This window comes from Pogona vitticeps, chromosome 2 (assembly GCF_051106095.1).
Source record: "Pogona vitticeps strain Pit_001003342236 chromosome 2, PviZW2.1, whole genome shotgun sequence".
NCBI lineage: Eukaryota > Metazoa > Chordata > Lepidosauria > Squamata > Agamidae > Pogona > Pogona vitticeps.
The window spans coordinates 182983322-183008757 of record NC_135784.1 but is presented as its reverse complement, the minus strand read 5'-3'; the positions used below and the strand labels follow the sequence as shown (position 1 = coordinate 183008757).

Here is a 25436-nt window from a genome sequence, read left to right as displayed (position 1 = left end):
GACTGCAGTTCCCAGAAGCCTTCACCAACTAGCTGTGCTGGGTGAGGTCTCTGGGAGCTAAAGTCCAAGAACAACTGGAATACCCAAGGTTGGGAACCACTGCTCTACATGCAGAGCAATAGTGAAATCCTAGAAGACTGAAATGTTGGGGCTTTTTCAGATCTTATTGATGAATATATAGAGGGTATGTTTGCATCATCCAGCAGCATTTCCATCAATGCCTGCTTTCCCAGGAAACAGCAGAATCAGGCCAAGACTATCTCCTGCATGAACAGGAGCAGCAATGTTGCCCTTGAGGTTGAACGGAGCCAACTCTGCCATTAGACAGAGTGTGCTGGTTGGCTCTGGGAACTGATCTGGAATAGCGTGAAACGACTGATTCAACAGATTGCTGTGAAGGAGTGGGAAGGGTTGCTTGTGGAATATTTTCTTCTCAGATGGCAAAATAACTTGCCCAGTCTTGGACACTACATATCTTTGCATTGGTTGGAAGACAAGGGTGGGGGTGCATGCAAGAGCTCATGCAACGGAAAGTCTTGGCCCAATTTTGCTGAATCAATAAAACATTGACCAGATAACTACTATTGGTAAATGGATAACTAGAAAAGAACTCATGGATAGCTCAGTGGTTTACTGTAGGTCTCTAATTGTGGAGCCAGTGGTTGGGAGTTCTATTCCTCACTGTGCCTCCCGGACAGGGGCTGGACTTAATGATCCATAGGATCCTTGCCAGCTCTGCACTTCTAAGATTATTGTTTATTAACGGTTAGACAGTACTTCCGCTTTTCCCCCCTCCATCCTCAAGGAAGGGAACTTACAAAGAACTTGAGTCTCCAGAGACTTGTTTGGTATAGAAATAGTTTCAAAAACTCTGTGGCTAGATCAAAGTTTAGAAAAGATACTCTCTTTTTTTGCCAGTGTGGTTCAGAGAATCTGGAAGTTGTCACCTTTCCTCCAAAGGTAGCATTTCCAGTCTCTGCTCACCAGTGTGACCGATGCTCCATGAACACCCTGTAGTTTTTGTCTTACAGATTTTCCAATGGATCCCCAGCTTCATACTTTGCGTTACATAGAAGCCAACAGCAGCACGACTGCGCAGTGTGATGTCGTTGGGGTTTTCCCAGCCAAGGAGGCCCAATTTGACCTGACCTTTGCAGAGGAGAAACTGAACTTCAGCATCAGTGTGTTGGATGACACCATGAGAGCCCAGGTTCATCTGTCCTCCTTTTCAACAGGAAACCACATTTTGAACTGTACAGTGGTTCTGGGACCAGTCACCAGATCTTCAGTGGAAACAGTGCATGTTTACAGTGAGTGCCTGCTTACATTTTAAGAGGATTGTGGTTCTTTTTTTAAAAAATGGACTTCTTAGAATCCTCTCCTCTATGAGACTGAGTAATGCTTAGGAAGAAAAGTGCATTATTGTCACCATTGGGTACCAGGAGTGGGGAGAGAGAGGGTCATTCGCTTGTGTGCAATGCAGGTGACAAGTGGGGATTTACCTCTGTTCGTTTATAATGATGAATCTCAGGTAGGGTCAGACAGGGCTCTTGTGCAGTCTCACAACAGCTCAAGACAAAGCATAGGTCAACGTCTTGCTTAGTGCAGGGTACGAGTATAGCATCACCAATCAGTGACTCACTCTCTGCTTAAGCATCTCCAGTTAAGAAGGACTAGCTAGGCTCTCAAAGCAATCTGTTCTACTGCTAAAGGGCTCTTGCTGTTAGGAAGCTCCTCCTAATATTCAGTGAAAAAATGCTTCCTTGAAAATTTTACCCAGTGGATGAACTCCTATCCTACAGAGCAACAGAAAACTATTATACCTTATCTTCTCTATGATAGCCTTTCAGATACCTATAGACCAATGGTCCCCAACCTTGGGCCTCCAGATGTTCTTGGACTACAAATCCCAGAAGCCTTCACCACCACCTCTGCTGGCCAGGATTTCTGGGAGTAGAAGTCCGAAAACATCTGGAGGCCCAAAGGACCATTGCTATAGACCACTGGTTCTTAACCTTGGGTTACTCAGGAGTTTTGGACTGCAACTCCCAGAAGCCTTCACCACCAGCTGTCCTGACTGGGGTTTCTGGGAGTTGCAGTTCAAAAGCATCCAAGTAAGAAAGGTTAAGAACCACTGCTATAGACCACTGCCATGCCCTCCTTTAACCTTTCTTTCTCCAGCGTAAATATACCCAGCCACTCCAGCTGTTTCACATAGGACTTTAGACCCTTTCCTCACCACCCTGATTGTTCTTCTCTGGATGCACTCTGACTTGTCAATGTCCTTCATAAAATATGGCAACCAAAGCTGAACACAGTGGTCTAAAAAACAGTTTTTACTCCCAGATAGGGTAGTCTCAATGGGACTCACAGAAGTATTGACTTAACGGATCTTATTCGTTTGAGTAATACAGAAGAGAGTGGAACTATTACTTCCCACACCCTAAGCCCCGCCCTTCTCTTTATGCAGCCCAAGGTTACCCTGGCTCCCTAATACTCCACGATTCAGCAACAAGAAGTCCCTTAGAGCTCAATATGACCAGTAATCCTAACAGAGAAGCTTTTATAGAGATGAGGGAGATATACCTGTTTGGCCTATTGCTGTGGTCCCCAACCTTGGGCCTCCAGATGTTCTTGGACTTCAACTCCCAGAAATCCTGGCCAGCAGAAGTGGTGGTGAAGGTTTCTGGGAGTTGTAGTCCAAGAACATCTGGAGGCCCAAGGTTGGGGACCACTGGCCTATTGGATACAATGCAGCCTCATTACCTGATGGGGCTGATTCTCCTACAATTCCTTCCTTCACATCTGGATGACAGCACATCCTCTAAAGGGATCTCATCACCACCCTATTAGTGCAAGACCCAATATGAGCACCAGTGCTACTGACATATAGATGCCAATGTCAACATTAGAGATGGAACTTTTGTTTAAAACTGAACAGGAAAAACACACAAAAGAGGCAGCTACTTTTGCATTTCAATTCTTTCATGGCTTCCTGATAGAAAGTTTAATAATAAAAAAAAATGAAAGAGGGGTATATAGATATTTTTGTGCCTCTTCATGTTTCCCTCTTTTGTTAAAATTTTCCTTCATCCTTTGTCTGTCAAATCACCCAGAAAATCCTTCAGGCAATTGCAAGGGCTGTTGTCAGCAGCCAGTGAAAACATCCAGGAGTGGAGGAAGCTGGATTGTTGAAAGCGTAAACATCCTGGATTGGTTTGAAACTAGTGAGAAAGAGTGCAGCTCATTCTTTGCTGCACCAGCACAATTTGTGCTGCTTTGTGGTCGGAATGTGCACAGCAAAAACCTTCAGAAGCCAAGAAAAAAGGAGGGAGGAGTTGAGCAGTCTCTGCCTTTTCTTTTAATTATTTTTTTATACTTTTGCTATTGTGCCTTCAGGAGGTATGAATATGGGCAGAGGTGGGATTCAGCAGGTTCGCACCTATTCTATAGAACCGGTTCCTAAATGTACTATTGGTTCGTAGAACCGTTTGCTGGCCTGAGATGAATGAAGGAGGAGGGGCCAGGTGACCAGCGACGAGTGGGGGGAGGGGGGCACAATTAGCTGCCTCCCTTCCTGTACCACACTGAGCCATCTGAGGTGGGGTGTGGGTGAGAGAGATAAAGCCCTGGAAAGAGCAGAGGCATCACTGGGGGAAAGGGGGGGAGGATGAGTCCTTGACTTCACTGGAGGAAAGCCTATGGCCTTGAGGCGGGGGGGGGTGATTGACAAGGCATGAGGGCAGGATACAGAGGGAAAAAGTTTTGGGGTGAGACCACTTCAGTCAAACACCCAACCGTCCTCGTTTTACTATGATTTTTTTCAAGTTAAAGGTACCACATAAGACTGTTGCTCTGCCTAGAAACCACATTAGGTATGCAAAGGCGGCCTCCAGGTAACAACAAGCAGGGCTATCAGTCATTTCAGGAGCAGGAAAGGGGAGGGAAGCAATTTTTGCTGGTGAGCTATAGGGTGAAATAGGAGGTAAAGGGGAAGGAGAGATGTGTCAGTTTTCTGTCAAACTTGGTCATAAGCACCCACTGTGAGGTGTGTGTTTGTGTGTGTGTGTTTGGCGCATGCCCACGGTGAGGGTAACAGCAGCGGTATGTCCAAACAGATACACTTATCCAGATGTCTTAATCATGTGAGAAGTAGTTGTGATGACAGGCAGTAGGGAGACCACTGTGGAAGAAACCCTCATCGGATCCCACTGTCCTGGGCATTTATTTATTTATTTATTTATTTATTTATTTATTTATTTATTTATTTATTTATTTATTTGTTTGTTTGTTTGTTTTATTTATTTATTTATTTATTTATTTATTTATTTATTTATTTATTTATTTATTTATTTATTTATTTATTTATTTATTTATTTATTTATCCGTCATTAGGACATAGAACCTGTTGTTAATTTATTTGAATCCCACCACTGAATATGGGGAACTCAGAGAGGAGGTAGAATGGTCTCTTTTACCTATTTCAATCTTTCACCATACTGATTGCCTACACAAGAGTCCACAGTGCTATTCTGATCCAGTAGAAATGTGTTCTATATACAGTACAGTGGACCCTCGACTTACAGACAGCTCGACTTACAGACTTTTTGAGTTACAGACTTCTCTGGCCGCAAAATTTAGGTTTGACTTGCAGCCGGAGAGTTGACCTACCGACCAGAAAAAAAACAAAATGGAAAAAAAAAACGGAACAAAAATGGCCGATTATGGCATTAATCAGTTTTCAATGCATTGTAGGTCAATGGAGACTCAACCTACAGACTTTTCGACTTGCAGCCACCGTTCCAATACGGATTAATTCCATAAGTAGAGGGTCCACTGTAGGCCTTTTAAAAATGGGTTCTTGGGGCTACTTTGGAATGAATACCAGAAAAACACAACAAACGAAACAAAAGAGCACCAAGGAGCCAGTCTCTTGTGTGTTTAATGACAGGACTGATGTTAGAATGGTTTGTCCCACCAGAGGTGTAGCTTGGGTTGCCAGCATGGAGGTCAAGGCAAAGATTGCACCCCCAGACCTGTGGACCTGCTGCCACTGCTGCTTTCCACATTTCCCCGCCCTCCTCCCCCTGTTCCCAACAGGAGCGCCTCTGAGGCACCCTCCTCCTCCATCATCATCATCATCATCCTCTCTTCCCCCGTCTTCCCCTGGCTCCTCCTCGCCTACCTTCCAGGACCAAGTAGACCTTGAGCAGAGCCATCTTCCCACCTTGTCTCCCCCTTGGTGCTCTCTTTCTCTCTCTCTCTCTCTCTCTCTCTCTCAATGTCCCTCCGGCGGCTCTGTGTGTCTGTGGCCGAGTGGGCACAGGAGGGAGGGAACCAGAATCACATCTCAATGGAGGGGCTTCCTCTTCGGCCTCCTTCTCCAGATCAGACTTGCTCCCTGCTCCCTCCCACCACCTTCCAGCCATCCCATCACCTCCATCCATAGCTCCAGCTTGGTTGCTTCTTCACACCCATGACGGTGGATGCCGTCACTTTTGCTGTCAGGCAGGGAAACGTGTTGAGGGGAATCGGGGAGGGGAGAGGATAAGGACAGGCTTGGCAGCAATGGCAGTGCAGTCTTCCAAGGCAGTGGCATAGCATCCCACAAGACACCTCTGCCTAGAGCAATTGCCCTTGTGCTGCCCCCCTCCCCCCGATGCTATGCCACCACGTCCCACTGTTGGTGGAGCAGTCTTCTATCTCGTTAGAAGCCACTGAGCAGGAATCCAAAGGCCCACGTAGCTCTTTCCGCATACCAGAGTTTATCAATGTGTTTGTGCGTGTTTCTCCAGTCGTGGGTCCCTTATGCCTCGTAACAAACTGTGTTTGAAATGAAAGTGGGGCATGTCTTATAAATGTCGTTTGTAACCAGAGCCAGGTGTAGGATGGATAGCCTCCTGCCTTAGTACTTCGGTCACCTCCCTTGCGGCCGGCTATGCGGGACCACCCAGAGAGTTTATGAGCCTGTATCCATGTGGGTACAAAGCTGCTTTCCATTGATTTTTTTTACATGGAGCAAATGGTATGACCAAAGCTACCCTAGAAGCTTGAAAAAAAGAGGTTACAGGCACTTGCTGTTTGCCAATCTAGCTTTCATCAGACAGTACATTTTTTCCTATTAATTAATAGAAATAGCCCCTTTGGTGTATCCAGGCACCCCTTTCAACAAAACTCACCATCCTGGGAAATTACCCAGCTCACCCACCCCTAAAACCAGCTATAATATTGCTTAATCAGCATCAGTTGTTCTGATTAAAACCCATCTCCAAACTACTACAACAGACCCTGGACCAAGTTTTCATATTTGGCTTTTTTAAATTATTATCATTACTTTCTGATCTGCCTTTTCCCCTGGATCCCTATTATTAATCTGTTTCTCTTCCAATTTTATCCTGATAGTATGCTGGTTTGGGACCTCTCAGTGGATCAGATTTTGTATTTCTGATGCCAAAAAAAAGTGCCATGTGTGAGGTGTTCACAGGTTTAGCACCCAATAACAGAACATACGTCACATTATAGTGTTACAATATCTCATATTTATCTCTACCTCTGAGAAGCTTGTTAGCCAATGACATGAAATCAGGATCAGAAATGCAGGATGCTATGATGTTTAGAGCTAGCCCTACCATTAGGCAAAGTAAACTGATTCTCGCAGGCGGCAGGTCCATGGAGTCGCAGCAACACCCCCCCCCCAAGTGGTTGCTTTCAAATGTCCCCAGCCCATATCCTTTGCTGGAGGTATGAATACTACTTGGCCATTCCACAGTTTCCTAAAATTTATTAACCCATTGCTCACTCGTAGTGCAAAATGCTATCCTATTACTAATTTTTGTGAGATTAACCTGCCGGTCCAATCAGCTTCTGTACTTGGAAGTGAGAGAAGTAATATTGTCTTTGGCCCCATATAGCAAATTATCTAAATCTGGCCTTGACAATACCACAACATGAGATCACCTAAGATCTTGAGTGAAGGTCACATTTTTGGATGACAGCTCCCCAAATTCCCCAAGCCACTACATCCACTAGCTGGGGAATTCTGGGAACTGTAGTCCAAATAGTAGCCTTTACAAGGTCTAGATGAGATCAGCAGGAGGGGGTATACAGAAATATATAGGAACTTTGTTGTTGTTGTTGTTGTTGTCATTTTTCTTACCACCATGTCAGGGCAACTCATAGTCTGAACAAGAAGAGCACTCACCCTTTTTCAAGTTATACGTCATTTAAGTCACTCTGCTGAGTTTGGACCTAACCCTTTCTTCTCAGAATAGGATTATCAATTCCCGTGCTTTCCCAGTAGACACAAATGCAATTTTCTGAGTGATTAAAGGAATAACCTTCTTCCTTATGATAATTGCAGGTTTTCCCGAGCCTTCTCTGGTGATCTATCCATCACAGACCCTTGCAAATAATCCTGTGACCATTATATGTGATTCTTCAGCGACTCTGCCACTCAGCGTTTCTCTTCAAATAAAAAACAATTCTGGGAAGGTCTTGGCCTCCAGTGACCGACTCCCTCTAAAGCTCAATCTGACAGCTCTGGAGGAATATGATGGGAGGGAATTTGTATGTCAAGTGGAAATGGCAACTGGTGAAGATGTGATCATCAAGCGATCGTCTGCCAATCTGACTGTCTTCTGTGAGTATGCAGCTTCCCTTCCAGTAACAGCATGGAATTTGCTCATTTTCCATTAGAGATGTGCATATTCCCCCCCCGGCACCAAGTCCTTTAATATAGCATGATAAAATCTTATAAAGCCAGCAATTAGGGAACAAAAATACCAATACCATTCTGGGATTGATTCCCAAAATGCATTTTTTTAAAAAATGATTATGTGAACGAGATTAAGATCCTGAAGATAATCTGCAGCACATCAGAATGTCATCCTAAACTCTCTTAAATTGTCTCCTAAACTGCAGTGGTTCCTAACCTTGGGTAACCCAGATGTTCTTGTACTACAGCCCCCAGAAACCCTGCGCAGCGCAGCTGGTGGTGAAGGCTTCTGGGAGTTTTAGTCCAAGAACACCTGGGTTACCCAAGGTTGGGAAGCACTGTCCGAAAGGACTGCTAAACTGGGAAACCTGTACTGATGATGTGAATTGAGCAACTTTGGGAAATGAAATGGAAAACCTTGCTTTGGAGGAAGGGGGGCTACACATTCAGAACCCAATTGAATCCCAGAACACCTCTGAAAGTATGGCTATGTTTCCCATTTCTGCTCTGTGTACATTTGCCCCTGTTTGGCTTGTTTGGCTTTTATTAGGGACACTCTACAACATGGGTGGGTCAAAAGGTGCTCCTTCAGCTGCATATGCCCCCAGAGTCCAAATATGGACTCTAGGAGCTTTCAGAACTCCCTGCCACATCATGTTTAAAAGACTGACAAAAAATGGTCTCAAAAAGTCTCCTGGTGTCTTATGTGGGATGTGGGGGTGCTCATGGCATGTTTTGAAAGCTACCCGCTATCCTTGGGGTTCTCCACATCTTCAGTGTAATTTTTTTTGAAACTTGACCAGTAGAGGGTCTAAGGAAACCTTTACAGTTAAGAACAATATTTTTGTGGGGGGCGGAAAATGTTTTTGCATTGGGGTTGCAAGTGATTGCCTACAGTCTAGGGATGGTCATGTCCCTAGAACTCTGGAAATCATCCACCCTGGTCTGCATAGTCATCTCTTCTGAGCTTTCCTCTGTTCAGAGGCTGGCCGGATGTGGGCCTTATTTTTTGAAGCTCCAGCATGGCCTGGGTGCTGAGGGATGATTTGTGGAAGGAGGTGGAGCTTGGCAGGAAAGAGGCGGAGTCTAGAGGCACTTGAGGATTTAGGATGGATCCTGATTGGGTGAGGGGTGTTGGTGGGGAAGGCAGAGTGAATAGTTGAAGGTCCTATCAAGCTAGGTAGCAGCTCATTTGTTCTGATTTGAGCTGGCTTTTCCATTAGGCAGACTGGAGCAATTGCCTCAAGTGGCAAATGTCAGGGGTGGATAACAGTCCGCTGGTTCTTCTTTTGAGCCTCTCAACCAGTCCCACTTCTTGGAGGACAGCGTTGTATACGCCATACAGCCTGTTCTGGTTCCTGATATGTGCTGCCTACTGCCTTCAGGAATGTTGCAAACACAGTCTTGCTACCAGAATTAGAACAGGGGATATATTAGTGGAATGAACATCATCTTGCCTTTAGCTTCAGGTAGCAAAGTGTCTTGGGCCAGCCCTGACTGATAATGGACCCCCTTTCAAGAAGTTCTCTGTCAAAGAGGCTAAGTTCTGGCACTTCGGGTCAGACTCTGTAACCTGGCAACAACAAAGCATGGGTGGTGATGGAAACAAATCTGAATTCTCACCACTTCTGCGGAAAGTGACAGGGAAGAACTCTGTGAGATGGGAGTACAATCTGCAGAGTAGAGATTCCCCCCCCCCCCCACTGGATCAGAGTAGCATGACTGTGCATGATCAAGTTCAAGGAGAAGAGGTTGCTCACTGCTATATGGCATAGTGTCTACCTTTACAGCTCCATGGGAGATCAGGTCTTTGCAGACCTCCACTCCTCCCCGAAATCAAGGTCAACCCAAAGGATTTTGTCACCTCCCTAGCTTGGAAAAAAAGACTACGGCTCCCAGATTCTAAGAGCTGTAGCCCCCCAAAAGTAACTTTTCCGGTCATTCCAAGCAGCTGAGAAGTGCATCCCGTCTCACTCAAATGTTCTGTGATGTTGCAAGAGAACTGGCGATGGCCCGTTTGCTTCTCTGCTTCATTGAAACAGCTTGAGTGGCTCGTGGGGTCAGGCCCCAAGACAAGATTGACATCCCGATCCCCAGCCCTCCTAAGCCTTTACAATATCGGTGGCCCTCCTTCTACCACCTCCCACCTCACCGTGGCCCCCAGCTTCCTTGCCTGCTTTTATCAGCAGTTCGTTCTCTGGATCCAGTGGATGCTTTCAGGTCTCTGTAAAAGCAGAAATCCTACTACGTCCAACACAACTGCTTCTCCTGTCAGAAGCAGAATGGAAGAGCCCCCAGGAAGTGAAGGAAGGGGGGATAGCAGACTAATTCATTCACAGCTTTGTGTCTGTCAGGAAGAACCAAGCCGGCCTGAGGAAGACGCACTGCAGCTGTGCTGAGAAGTCCTGAAATTAGCACCAGTGGGGACTGGAGAGAAGAAATGGGTGGGAGAGGCCCCCACCCATCTCTCAGTCCAATTTTTGTCTTAGGAGCAGAGAAAGGGAAGCACACTGGAAGGAACTGAAGGAGAAGCAAGGGGGGTCATCCGATAACCCACTCAAAAACATCCACTGGATTTTCTATGGTGGGGGAGAGTCAAAGCTGCATTGCTGTAGATGCTCCTAATAGGCATGCATCACTGCAACATGATGTGTATGTTTATGTAAGTTAAAATTATGAATGAAAAATGTGAGGATTTTTGGAGTGTACGCCCCAACTCACAGACACCCATGGACGCATATCAGTATCTACTGGATACAGTCACAGAGAGAGAGATGTGGGCTAGGGATTGTTCATGTGTTTGGATTTAAAGGAAGAAGGTAGTTCAGGATCACACTAGATATTTTCATGTGAAAGTTGTAGTAGTGGGTATGAATGTGTGCAGAGGAGCAAGGTGAGGTGTTTGCCCCCACCTTCCAAAATCCCAAACTTGGTACTTTTTTAGATCTACTGCACATAGACAAAAACTTCAGTCAGGTCAACAACCCATAGGGTTTCATCATTCATAGACTTTTCCTTCATCCAGAATTATTTCTGCAGACACCCTTTGGCAGTGGGCCCGACCACAGATGGATGTCTATGCAGAAGGAAGGACAGATCTGATTTTTAGGACAAAAGGAGTGCATGAGTGGCAGGTGCTAAATGCTTCTCCCATCCACAGCCCCCTTCTGTACATAAAGAAGACATGCAACCTGAAAAAGGAAGGCATAATTTCCCCCCAAAACCAAGGAGAAAAGTGGATACTGATTCGCATAAAATCATGTACTCTGATTTATACATATAGGAGCAAAATCAGAATTTGATTTAATGTTCTAAACAAAATCAGGGGAGACTGTGGCCGGATCACCTACATGCCTGCAGAGTTTGTTCTCTTCCCTTGTGGTTCTTTACCTTTAAATTGGTCTTGAGCTGAACAGGACTTCAAGTGGAGGACACCTTTGAAAAAAATCTTTGGGCTGCCTTTCCAATGGAGGACTGTCAGCTGTAAAGAAGGCCACCCGACCACCCTATCCCTTCATCTTCCTTCTGCCTTGAAATTACTTCCCCCAGCAGGGCACTGAGAAGGGAGGGATCTCTTCCACCCATGTTAACCTGGGATGCTGAAGCCCCATCAGGTCTGTGGGGACCCGTGGTTCCCCTTAATGACTATAGGAACCAGAAACATAATAACACTGACTGATTGAGCCAGATCAATCAGACAGGGGAGCAGCACCACCTGGGCTGCTGTCTGTATGAACTTGGACAGACTGGGCACATACCGGTTCATGTCCATCTCTATTCATTAATGTTGTTTTCTTAATCTCAACTGTAATCCTTTTTTTTAAAACTTCCTTTTTTTATTCCTTATCGGTAGTCATTTCAACTCATTGCTGTTTTCTGCCAATAATACAGTGTGGGGAAAGAAAATCTTGGGTTGTTCCAGTAGCCCATAAGACTTCTAGTGCCTCTTCCTTTTGAAACTAACTTCAAAATCTGGCATTTTGTGCTCCATCTATATTCTAGAATCACTTGCATGAATGGGAATTGAATGCAGTAGTCTTGTAGTGACTGCAACCTTTATATATAGGTTGCAGTCACTACAAGAGTGTGTATATATATATAGAACATTTCCAGTTTGTGGGCCATTGTTAAGAAGCCTTTTGAAATTTATTTAGTACCTGTCAATTTTTTGAGTACTTATCACATTCTATGTCACAACGATAAAGATCTCTTTATAAATAAAATTGGTGGGGAAAGATGCCACATGTCTTAGCCCAAAGGAGAATGGCTCCACACACTGTGAGATTTCCCTCCCAAGTTGTTTGACAATGAATGACCTGATTGCCATTCCCTCTGCTCGTGAGATTGGAGTTCTGCTCAGGTGGAGTATGTGATTGGGATCCCTTTCTACAGATAAGCTGTGGCTTAACTAGCTATGTCTTAAGTTAACTGTTTATCTGTTTGTTGGTCCATTGATGAAGTGAGTTTTATTTTTTTCAGTTGCAGTTAGCAATGCTCTAAACTCTGTGTGTGCACTACATAGATTTAAGCTTCCTACATTTAAAGCACACTCATGAACCAGTGAGAGTTTGGTTTTTAAAGTACAGGCTACAAAAGGCTGAGATCAACTCGTGCCTGCTGTGAAAAATATCACAGCTATTCCTGGCATTCAGAACTGGATGAGATTCAGAACTTGCCCTATAATCAAATTGTCCAAGAATAAGCTGAGGAGCAAAATAAAGGGTTGATCAAAAAAAAATATTGGAAGTTATCCTTGCTTTGCAAGAGAGTAGCTCTGAATTCACAGTTATAGGGCAGGAAATATCAATCTATTATTTTGTTTGATAACTTATTGATTAGAAATATTTGTACCTCACTTTCTCACTAAAACACTCAAGGTGTCTTACAGGAGAAACAGCCAGTTAAAAAAAAAAGTGAGCCAAAGCGATTTTAGCAAGGCTGGGAATTTAACACCTTATAATGATGCTCAGAGCCTGCTGCCCACCTCTTCCTAAAAGAACCTTGGGCATCCATCTCTATGTCAACAGGTCTTAAGCAGCAACCTGCCCAGTCACACCCACACCCCACTCTTCCTGACCAACACTGTCCGACATTAAACCTCCCCCTTTATTTCTCACCCAAAGACAGAAGAGCCTCAATCAATGTGTGTGTTCCCTCTGCGCATTGCAGATGTGCCAGAAATGGATGACTCTGTTTGCCCCAGCAACCATACGTGGGTCGAGGGAACACGGCAAGCACTCCGGTGCGTCGCTAAGGGGAACCCCAAGCCAACCATGACCTGCAGCAAAGAAGGTGTGCCTCATCGTGATCTGGAAAAGGAGGAGCAAGTGACCCGGAGCCTTGCTGGCGTCTATAATTGCACTGCCGTGAACAAGTTCGGGTCCAGTTCTAGAACAGTTGCCATCTATGTGGAATGTAAGTGACGCCACCATATCGTTATAAATGAGGCAGGCAAGAATGGACCCACTGCTTATTAACCTGATGTTACCCTGAGATCATGGCCCTAAGCAAAGAATGAGACATGTCAGATTCCGGTCCGTTACACCCTGACCTCAGACAGAAGCCCAGAAGACAGAGTGGAGAAGCAGCTTTAAAAGCGCCAATCAAGCACCTTGTTTGCCAGCTACCCAGGGCATGCCCAGGCGTGTGCCCAGTTACCTAATCTGTTACTTCACTGGGGCATGGCTGGGCATGTGGCAGACAGCCACTAAAAGACCTAGCAGTAGTTGTGTGATTCCCCTTCTGTAATCAAGGAGCCCTGCAGGGTCCTGGCTTTGTGGTTAAACCATGCACTTATTAAATGCCTAGTGTCCAGCTAAATCAGGGCTCGCCATCTGCAGCCTTCCAGTTTTTATGGGATGGCAACTCTTAGCATTCCTCACCATTGGCTATACTGGACAGAGCTGGTGAGAATGTCAGTCCAACAACATCTGAAAGGACAGAGTTGCTACATCCTAAGCTAAATTTGTTTTCTTTCCACTATGAAATAAGTGTGTAGAGACTGATCTCAATCAATGGGCCCCATTGTTTAGCAGTAGAGGGGCTTTAAACCTCAATCCAGCTTCTTCCCGGCTAAATTTTCCTTCTCCACACAGAGGTTTTTAAAAAAACTCTCTTGGAAATGTCTGCTTTAATTGATTTCAGAAGTGTGTGTGTGTGTGTGTGTGTGTGTGTGTGTGTGTGTGTGTGTGTGTGTGTGAGAGAGAGAGAGAGAGAGAGAGAGAGAGAGAGAGAGAGAGAGAATGAATGAATGAATGAATGAATGAATGAATGAATGAATGAATGAATGAATGAATGAATGAATGAGTGCTCATGCACACAGGTTTTAAACCTCACCCATGCATGTGCTTAATATCCATAAAAGTTCCTTAGAATAAAGAATAGAGTCTGAATTCATTGTAGTCAGTAATTTAACCCTTACTGGAGCTTTACCAGCTCTTGGCTTCAAATTAACTCTCCTGCACTCATTACGAGCTCCTCCTCCTATGGCTTCTTAAACAGTGTCCTGCTTCTGTACCACCTGTCCTCCTCCAAGGATTCCCTCATGTGACATCCTTCATTCTCACCAACATTGAATAGCCCAAAATGTCTTGTGGCAAAAACTGTGTGAATGTTTCCCAGTTACTGCTAAATACGTTGACCATGCCCTCTTCCGTTGCAGATGGGCCTGAGCTGGATGAAGCTGGCTGCCCAAGTAACCAAACATGGCTGGAACGGACCCTTCAGAAGCTCAGTTGCCAAGCTGAAGGCCTCCCAATCCCAGACGTCTCCTGTATGAAAGATGGTAAAGTGTGGGACACCAGAAGGATGCAAAATGTCACACAAAGCCATGCTGGGGTCTACCTTTGCAATGCCAGCAATGCACATGGGTCCAGGAGCAAGATGGTCACAGTCCAAGTGGAATGTAAGTGTGTCTTACTACTGACCTGCAGGATGTATGGGTGGATAGTGACAAATGTGGAGGCAGGCCATGTCCTTGCAGCTGGACATGTGCATCTCCTTTAATTCTGTCAGCCTTAAAGGCATGCCGCTCGCCACAAAACCTACAGCCAATGCACGGAGCATCGAAAACCAATTCAGCTTCTTCCCAGGAGAAAATATAGGAAATGGTTTGTTTGTTTTTCTTTGTTTTTTGTTTGTTTGTTCTTTTGCATCAGAGGGTGGAGGTGTTTGGAAATACATATCTTCAGTGAAAATTGCTAAGTAGTCTGCCTCACTGCTGCAGCTCTCGGATGAGTGTATGAGTCATGGGGAAGAAGATTTCCCCCCCCCTCACCTTGTCATTGTAAAATCAGCTTCTAATGTTGTTTCTGTTGTAGACAAACCTGACATGGACGATTCCAGCTGCCCTTATAACTGGACGTGGACAGTAGGAGCAGAGCAGATGTTCGCTTGCTTTGCCTGGGGAAACCCAGCGCCAACTGTTGAGTGCACCAAAGACAACATCTCTTATAGCAGCCCTGGGATTCTTCACACTGTCACCAGAGAATATGCCGGACCATATCTCTGCACAGCCACAAACAGGCACGGCTCCAGTACCAGGACTGTGAGCATCCAAGTGGAGTGTGAGTAGAACTGGGAATCGTACAGTGTCGTAGGAAGTGGTCTTATGTATTGGGCTATCTAGGCCAGTGGTTGCCAACCTTGGGTTCTTGGACTAAAGATCCCGGAAGCCTTCTCCACTAGCTGTGCTGGCCATGATTTCAGGGAGTTGTAGCCCAAGAACATCTGGGGACCCAAGGTTAGGAACCACTGATCTAGACCATTATTTTCCTTTTTATCCTACTTAGTCTTAAGCCTAGATGGCATGGTGGCTATTTTAAATTTAGATGCAGCAACTCTACACAATGATGTTGTGTGGCACCCCAAACCAGTCTCCCAAGAAGGAAAAGAAGATGGTGGCAGCGGCAGTAACATTTTGGGACATACCTGTGTCCCCCAAAGAAATTTATAGTTATGGCTCTGTGTCTTGGAGTGACTGAAGCAGAGGGATGGGCAACTTGGTTAAAACTGGGACCAACATTCCCTCTGTGTGGGTGCACGGCTGTGCGGTGCTCTATTGGTGCCACGCACCCATAATGAGTGTTGCTCCTCATTTGGTTCTGGTCGTGGCCAGAACTTTGCACATACCATGAGGGGTTTCTGCTTGGTTCTGTTGGGAAATTAGAGGGAAAATTGACTGGGACACACATTTTGGCCCCCAGCACCTGAGACAAGACACAGCCAGCTTTCCCAAGCACATGATCAAATGTTTTCAACAATAAAAGTTGGAAGTTCCTCAATGTCCACTTCTTGGCTTTTTAAAAACTGTGACAGTTCCCTCAGTTTGGTTTAGCTTGGATTTGTTGGTAGAAACAGCTGCTCTGAGAAGCCTTCAGAAAAAAACATGATTCATGTGTCATTTGTTTTCTAAAAGGTATTTTCACCCATTAGGGCCTCTGTGGAGGCTTCGGTGGCTGCATATGGCACAGGGTCACATTCTGTCCACTCCAGCTTAGAACCTCCTATGAACAGAATGACAGGGTGCCCTGGCCACTTCCTCCAGGACATACAAGGAGGTACTCTTGACCACTCCTGGACTCTGTAGTTGTCGGAGAAGGAAAAAAAGAGAGTGTAGGGTCTTTATTTTCAAGAGCAAAACAGCAGAACCACCCACTCCACCCCTACTGGCAGCATCCTTAAATTAAAGATAAGCACTCAGAGGTAAAGTAATGACAACAGTGTTCATCCTGGGGAAAAAAAATTAATGGATCATTCTACTACTTTTAAAAAGCAGTGAATGATGGTAACAGTGTTACTTCTTAATGTGCTACCTCCAAGCTCTACTTAATAAACAGATGGCTTTAATGTGTAGACTGTATTGCTATCCCAGTAGTTCTAAACCTCTAAGCCTAGGGAAATCTTTCAGCTTCTGCACACTGTAGGGGATTTGGGAGGTGCTGTATAAGACATGTACTTGGCTACCAAGGGGTGGTTGCCAAACCTCTCAACCCACATGGCTGCTCTTGCTTGAATTAAGTGTTGTACTTAAAGAGAACTGCTGCACTTCTCTGCTGCATTAGGGGCAAAGAAAGGACAGGCAGCCCACCTTGTTTGTTCTTTCTGTTGCGGAACCCCTTGGTCAGCATCTCTGAGGACCACATTTTGCCAAGTGCTGACCTAGTTCGTCACAAAATGTCATTCCCCCCCCTTTAATATTTCAGATAAACCAGAAATGAATGACTCTAGCTGTCCAAGTCTCTGGACCTTGGTAGAAGAGGCATCATCCACCTTTGCCTGTAAAGCTGAGGGGCTTCCACCTCCAGATGTTGTATGCACCAAGGATGGCAGATTGGACCACTTTAGCCAAAGACAAGAGATTGCAGTTGAAAATGGGACCTTCTGGTGTAATGCTACCAACAGTCATGGAACTGTGGCCAAGTTGGTCACGGTTGTAGTAGAAAGTAAGTGTTGATTGTGGTTCAGAGCAAGAGCACATCAAATTCTTCAACCTCTCTCTCTAACCCTGTAGGAAGATTGGTGCTTGAGTCCCCAGATAACTCAGTTGATGTTCTGGGAGTCCATGCTTCGCACAAGTCTCCATGTCAGGGATGGAGACAAGAAGAAAACTGTAGTCTGAGCAACTCCCCAAAATCTGAAGCTATCTGAGGGAAATTTATTCATTTAAGTCATTTAATTTTTTTTTCATTTTTCTCAATCAAAACCTGGTCTGTATCCAAAGAATACACTTCAGACATGTGGACAAAAGAAAAGAAAAAGAAAGACCAGATATGATAGCTTTTTAAAGATTAACAGTTTTGTGTTTATATAGCTCATTTCTGCTTTCTCCCTCTTGAGTTTCCCTTTGTAATTCTGTTTTTCTACAACAGACACTTCGAGATCCTTAACAGAATGTCCTAGGAGGTCCAAATATTTTGAAACTGGATTCTCTTTGTTGTCTCTGTGTGTGGCTACATAAACAAGTTCCTCAAGAGAGATCAAAGCTTCTTAACACATTACATGTATTAATAACATTTTTTTCTGTAATAACTTAGGGATATAAAACAGTTAGCTGGCTAGATAGTTTAATGGTTTAAGTATCTGTTTGTGGAGCCAGAGGTTGGATGTTCAATTCCCCACTCTGCCTCTTATGGGAAGAGCCAATCTGGATAGCCATGGACAAACTGCATAGTCCTAGAACTATAAGAAGGGAATGGTAAACCACTTCTGAGTATTCTTTACCATTAAAACCCTGCAAAGTGTTGCCATAAGAATTGATTCAATGGCATGCTGCTATTATTGTTGTTGTTGTTGTTGTTGTTGTTGTTGTTGTTGTTGTTGTTGTTGTTGTTGTTGTTATAAAACAGTTGCCTTCTTTCACAGGTTATAACTACTGTCCCAGAAAAAAAACTCTCTTAGCAATTCCATGACAGCCAACCCACCTGGCCGACAGCTATTGCCCTAGCCAGAACCTGCTAATTCAGTAATTTACATTTTGATAGTCCGATTCCTATGTTAACAGTCCATTTTCACATGATCTATATCCTCACCTGGCCATGGGGGCATGTATTAATATAGTGGTCATATATTTGCCCTCCAGTGTCTGAAGAAATGGACTTTCAACCATGAAAGCTCACACAAAAAATTTTTTTAATCTTTATTATTTTGTGTTTTTCCCAATATTTTGTTGTTCCTGTGTTTTCTTTTGCCAACAGGCTGAGACAGATTGACATAGTTAGCTCTCTGGAAATCACTTCAGATTTGACCTCAGAACCAAGGAGGGCTCGAGGCAACTCCTTGCCAAAATAAACTCTTGTATCTACAATGTTTTCATAATTTTTCATTAAATGTTGAAGTGAAATTAATAATAGAAGGAGAAGATTATACAGCTTTGGCCAACTGAAATTTATTTTAAGCCAGCACATATAATCTGTGCCATGATGCCAAGGATGTTACCTGTAGAGCAGAAATGGAAAACTGTGGCCACCTAGATGCTTTTTAATTAAAACTCTGGTAATCCCTCACAGTTCATTATTCTGGCTAGAGCTGATGGAAGCTGTAGATGAGAAGCCTTTGGAGGACCACAGTTTCTGACCTCAGTGAATGATACATTGCTTGATGAATATACTAGCCTGCTATGATAGTATTTGGTAATTATTTGTAGTCACCACCACCCAAACATGCAAGCCAGTATAGTGGGATAGTTAAATGGTTGAAGTAGAACTTGAAGTAGACCTGGAATCCTCACTTGGCTGCATGTCCTTGAACCCATCATGATGTTGTGAAGATAAAGTAGAGAGGTGAAGAACCATATACAGTATGCTGTCCTGAATTCTTTTGAGGTCAGTTGAAATATAAATGCAACAAATACATTAAAATCTTGTGGAACATCTTCCTAGTTAGGCCGACTGAGTTTTGTTCTATACATGTGTTTCAGCCAAACCTAAGATAGATGAGTCCACCTGCCCAAGCAACCAGATTTGGCTGGAAGGGACCTTGCAGTTGCTGACCTGCAAAGCAAATGGAATTCCCACCCCAGTGGTCTCATGTGCCAAAGAGGGAACCACTGTGGAGTTTTATGGGGGACAGAATGTCAGCAGGAATGACTCTGGCATCTATGAGTGCAAAGCCACCAACAGCCATGGGACCAAGAAGTGGATGGTGAATGTGCAAATAGAATGTAAGTCCTCATTTTCAATGTTGCCTTTCTTCAGAATGTTGATTTTACTTTTGTGATTGAGAGAAGACTGTGTCTCTATTCATCCCTAATTGTCTCTGTAAACCATTCTCAATCCCACTGACAACTACTTGGCTGGTGGTTAGTGAATGAGGGGGAGATGAAGAAAAGCAAGCCTAGGTATCAAGCAGCCTATCGGTAAGTGGACTTCTTATAAGCCCCCATGAGGAAAGACTGAAAGAACTGGGCATGTTCAGTTTTAAGAAAAGAAAATTGAGGGGAGATATGATAGCACTTTTCAAATACTTGAAAGGTAGTCATACAGAGGATGGGCAACATCTGTTCTCAATCATCCCAGAGTACACAATAATAGGCTCAAGTTAGAGGAAGCCAGATTTCAGCTGAATATTAGGAAAAACTTCCTAACTGTTAGAGCAGTACGACAATGGAACCAATTACCTTGGGAGGTGGTGAGCACTCCAGCGCTGGAGGCATTCAAAAGAAAATCGGACGACCATCTGTCAGATCTGCTTTGATTTGGATTCCTGCACTGAGAGGTGGTTGGACTCTATGGCCTTATAGGCCCCTTCCAACTCCATTATTCTGTGATTCTATGATTCTCCCTGAAACACACACTCCATCCTTTCACTATTTGTAAACTGTGTATGTGTTATGGGGCATAGTCATGCTACAAAAAATTGAACCTGGTGACCCCTTATGGTTTCCCTACTAGCAAAAGAGAACAACTCTTTTCTGTGTCCCTTTCTGTGGCTCTCCTTTTTTAACTAATGCCATTGTTAAACTATCCCCCAAAGGATGGAGGCCCTCAGATATGAGACTAGTGTGGTTTTAAGCTGGTTGCTGGGCAGCATTTTGATTTAGTGACATGTCAGTAGATCCTGGGGCTTGAACCCATGCAAACTGGTGTGAGGCACAGGAGAAGATTGGGGCAAGAGCTCCTGAGATCACAAAGCAAGTATTGTTGTCCTCTTCCTCTGTTCTGTAGTTCTAATGGGGAATAGGCTTGGGGTGACTTCCATACAGTCATAGGTAGATTAAACCTAGGGCAGTTTCCACTGACAGCTTTCCAGACCGACTGGGGAAGTGTTTTAGATTTAGAGTACAGTGGGGTCCCGACTTACGAACGGCTCAACACATGAACGTTTCGACTTACGAACCGCTCTCATAGGAATATATGGACTCGACTTACGAACTTAGATTCGAGTTACAAACTCTTTTTTCCCCTTTTTTTAAAGCTAAGTCATCTTAGGTCAAAAGGAAAAAAGAAAAAATTATCCCCCTCTAGTGGCAGAAGGCGGAATAGCAGCTTCCCATTAGTTTCTATGGACGAAAAGAGCAGATACGGATTAAATGGTTTTCAATGCATTCCTATGGGAAATGCAGATTCGACTTAAGAACTTTTTGACCTGAGAACTGCCTTCCAATACGGATTAAGTTCGTAAGTCGAGACCCCACTGTATGTCAGAGTCCACATATATCCTGGATACCTGTTAATTCTTGAATTCATTACTAGCTAGCAGAAGTCAAAAATCTGTAGCAATAGAGAGTAAAGAAGAGGCTTCTCCTTAGGTTTGCAGAATGAAATGCAGCTTCCTCCTTTTCTGCTTTTGTTTTCAGACAGGCCTGTTATTTCCATTCTGGAAGTCAGTGCGTCTTTACCCATCAGAAGGGGAGAAAACTTCTCCATCACCTGTCATGCAGATGGGTCCCCAGCAGCCAGCTTCAGCTGGAGGGTGCCTCCGGCCTCCAACCTCAACTACCTTGGCAACAACAGCACAGTGGCCATTGTGGGTGCAGATGGACACAACAGTGGTGTATATGAGTGCACAGCCAGCAATAAACATGGGAAACAACAGAGTCAGGTGGATATCCATGTGGAAGGTAAGGCCACAAAGTAGAAAATATGATATACAGAAACCCCTGCAATTGCATCTTGAAATGAAAAAAAGGGGGGGGGGTAGAGGTTGCTGAAAGGGGCTGTTTACAGTTCTATAAAAGAAGAGACCATGTGTGCTTTCAAACATGGGACTTCCAACTCTACCAAACCAAATATATTGACTCATTCCTTTCTTAATGGATGTTTTATTGAAAGAAGTGAAATGGAAGAAGCAATAGGCATATAAAGGAAGCTTACAAATGGAAGCTGATGTGCTGCCTGAGGGAACTCAGGAACCGTTGTTTTAATATGTAACTTTTTCAAGCTCCCCATACAGAAATAAGGTTTGGGGCAATTACAGAGAAAAGGCCCTGTCTGGTAGTACCCTTTATATTTGTCCACCATGTAACTTTTAGTTTGGTCCTAAGTAAACTTGACTTAAACATTCTGCATAAAATTATTCTGATAGAACAGGCCGATGACATCTCTATTATTATTGCAAATTTGATCCTGCCCTGTTCTGAAGCCGGTGCTGGATCTTTTGTAGGAGACGAAATAATAAAGGGACAGTTGATATATGTATGAGGAAAGCTGTAGAAGGGATAGCTGTGTTAGTCTGTGCAAGCATTATTGGTGGAAACAAAATAAAAAGTAAAAGTTAAAAAAGGCAAAAACATAGCGGCACCTTAAAGACTCACTTTTATATTTATTAATGTGAGCTTTCTTGGACAAGTCCACTTTATCATGACGTGTCTGTTGAAGTGGACTTGTCCACAAAAGCTCACATTAAAAAAATTTAGAAGTTAGTCTTTAAGGTGCCACCACATTTTTGATGTTTTATTTTGTTTTCACCCACATGGGGAAAGGTAGATCATGACTAGCTTCAAGAGAGGCAAGAACATGTATTCAAAAACACTGCTTTATTATTTTCGAATATTTTCTCACCATCATGACGTTATATATGTGTGAAATGCAATGGGAGGCAAAATAAGAGTTGAAAGACAAGATAGGAATGATGACCACAAAGAAAGCTCAGAGGCTGTTTGCTGGGGGGGGGGGCAAACAAAAGAAGAAAATCCTCTTCCTGTTGACCAGTTTGTGAGCTTCTGGTTGACCTTCATTGGAAAGAGGATACTGGGCTTCAAGGACCCTTCATCTGGTTAAGTCAGGGTTTTATTACATTCTTTTATTAAAATGGTATTATACCTTCAGGTGGTGGGTGGGAAGAATTGCTGTATCTAATATGGCTGCAAATGGGAACTGCCCTGTAGAGCAGCTGCACCTCCATGACTCTTAAGTGTTGCACTGCTGCCTGGGGTTCGCAATTTCCAGAGGTCCATGGACAGTATCCGAGATACAATCTGCCCCCCCCCGGGCCCCAGCCTTATTTTCCATGCTACAAATGACTGGGAGGTCAACAGGTTTCAAACCAAGTCCTCTACAGGCCTTAGTAAGCATCACACCCCTTACAAATTAGCGTGAAATGGCCAACTGTGCCCTCAGAGGAGAGTGCAATTTGAGGCCAAATGCTTTTTGGAGGTGTGCGGCAGTGGGAGGGGGGAGTCAGGGCTCCTTTGGTACCTGGGGAGCAGGCCTAGGATCTAATAAGACTTTCTGAAGACTTTCCCCATTCTGATGTTAAGAATTCTTTTTCCTAACAATACTCTGCTTTTCCTCCCCCTTGCAGATCACTGGCTATATATTGTTGTCGTCATAGCAATCGCTGGTGCCACCATGTTGGTTCTGGGAGGAATGGCTGGGGTTATTTACTATCTCAAGTCCACAGCCTGTAAGAAGGGAGAATACAATGTGCGTGATGCAGAAAACTCTACCGAAGCCACTTGTCTAAACCGTGAGAGGCCTTGCGACATTGACATCTATGGCATACAGCTCACCAGGACCTGAACACATGTGGGCTAGCACAGCCAGGGCTTGCCTCCCCAGACAGAGAAGGATGGGTGAATGAAATTGCTCTGGACAACTGTCCCAAGGCTGTCAGTATTTCTGCCTTCCTGAAGGAAGACATCTGGAACTCACAGGCCTCCGTTTCACTGTGGAATTTATTATAATCCAATTGATAGACAGCAAAATGTTTTCTAGATGGAGGGCCAGTTTTGTTGCCCAAGCCTCTGGCTATAAGCCAGACTTACACAGAGCTTGTGCAGAAGAATCTAAAACCAGCCATCCTATCTATGGCATTTTTATCGAGGCTCTTAGTTGCTTCCTCAGCTGACAATGTGGGGTCAGCCTCTCTCTTGGAAATGTTGCATTTGAGCCACTTGCTGCTGTTCTAATCAGGGATAGGTTTCTACCTATTAACACCCGTTAGAATTTTGGCAGCTTCAGTCACCTTTCCTTTGGAACATTCTTGTTGATTGGTGCCTTGATAAAAAATGGAAAATATCAGTTTTGTGCCAGTAATGCTCATATTTGGAGCAGGGCTTAATGATTCGTGGGACAAGATGAAGATTGTAATTTCTTTTTTTTTTAAGAAAAGAAATAATATGGCAGTGAGGTACCTTAACAGGACATTGAATTAATGCAGTTACGAGTGGATAGTGACACAGAGGGTTACTATCTGAATTAGTCTACTTGGATTAAGAGAGTAATGGAAACATGCTTAAACTGGTTTAATGTAATTTTGCTCCATCTAAGTTTAACTATGATGCTGATTGAATTGCACTAAACTAAATCAAACCTGTCACCTTCTTAAGTAAGATACATTGGGGGAATCAAGTCAAATCAAATTAATTTAAAAATCAACACCTTTCTTTATTCTAAGCTGATGGGTTTGCCTATTAGATTCAAGAGCAGAGTAGTGCTCTGAATTCATCATTGTAACATTTTTTCCCAATACCTAAGCATGAACAAGGGAATGCCCATACATTTTGTCAGCTGTGGGCAAAGCATGCAGCCCCAGTGGCACGCACCTTTGTGGACCTCACAGAGTCCATCCATACATCCAGATTAAATGTCCTTTTTAAAAAAAAAATGGCAGTAACATATTCATTTTTTTCCTTCTGGACATTCCAGAAGCAGCGGTTTTCTTTTTAAACAGGGTGGGGGAGTTCTTCCCCCATCCCTTTAATAAAATAGAAAAGTGAAGCGTACATCTGGACATTCTATGTTCTTTTATTTTATTTATTTAGAAAACATTTTATTATAAGACCCCATTTTTATGGCAGCAGTAGTCCCAGAAATGTCCTAGATAGATAGATAGATAGATAGATAGATAGATAGATAGATAGATAGATAGATAGATAGATAGATAGATAGATAGATAGATAGATAGATAGATAGATAGATAGATAGATAGATAGATAGATAGATAGATAGATAGATGGATGGATGGATGGATGGATGGATGGATGGATGGATGGATGGATGGAGAGAGAGAGAGAGAGAGAGAGAGAGAGAGAGAGAGAGTGGACATTTCAGGGACTAGTGCTGCTATCAAAAAATGGGGTCTCAGGCCTGCCAAAGTCACCTGCCCTGCTTTCCTTTAGGGTTAGCATAAGAAAGGAATTACAGATTTAACAAAGGCAAGAGGGAAGGCTTTCAAAATAAGTAGGCATTACTAAATAGGGAAATCTCTAATGAAAGAAAGTGGGTGCTCAACTGAATGGAATCAGGGACAGGATGATTCAGAAGGTGGCAGGCAATGTGGCACTCAGCCAGCCTCCAGCACTGGAGACTGACAGAATCATCTTTTTTGCCTGTGGGCAGAACACAATGGGATGCTTTGAGATCACTCCCACTAATCTCCAAGCATGTTCCATCTGTCTTCTTCCCTAGGTGCTGCTGAAGTGCTAGTCAGATCTGCAAAGGACAAGTCTGTCCATAACGCCTAAGTAGGGGGAGGATTTCTATGACATTTCACATTTTCTCTGCAACCTACATTTGAACTCATAAGCAAGTTCAAACATTTTTATGAGTAATCTGGCCTTTCTCACCAAATTACTCATAAACATGTCCAAATCCACCCATAAGCTCAAGCATAGGTTGCAGGAAAAAATATGACATGTCCTAGGTATCCTCCGTCTACTCATAACTGTAGTAGTCAATTGGCTCCACTGTGCACAACAGTAGGATGTGACTGACTGACTACCAAGCACTGGGGTGGAATCTGCCATTCATGTTTATGCATCACTAAGGTTCTTGGCTAGTTG

At 43.9% G+C, this 25436-nt stretch overlaps 1 protein-coding gene across 1 annotated transcript in view; it reads left to right on the top strand.

Moving 5' to 3' along the window:
• Positions 1 to 24460, top strand: part of ICAM5 (intercellular adhesion molecule 5) — a 45775-nt gene extending 21315 nt beyond the window's left edge. The window contains exons 4-12 of the mRNA XM_020798672.3: positions 1032 to 1310; positions 7361 to 7639; positions 12884 to 13129; positions 14376 to 14618; positions 15034 to 15279; positions 16918 to 17157; positions 19131 to 19373; positions 21009 to 21272; positions 22955 to 24460. Coding sequence (XP_020654331.3) covers positions 1032 to 1310; positions 7361 to 7639; positions 12884 to 13129; positions 14376 to 14618; positions 15034 to 15279; positions 16918 to 17157; positions 19131 to 19373; positions 21009 to 21272; positions 22955 to 23172 — 2258 coding nt within the window. The 3' untranslated portion in view covers positions 23173 to 24460. The remainder of the gene's footprint in view (positions 1 to 1031; positions 1311 to 7360; positions 7640 to 12883; positions 13130 to 14375; positions 14619 to 15033; positions 15280 to 16917; positions 17158 to 19130; positions 19374 to 21008; positions 21273 to 22954) is intronic.
• The last annotated feature ends 976 nt before the right edge of the window (positions 24461 to 25436 follow it).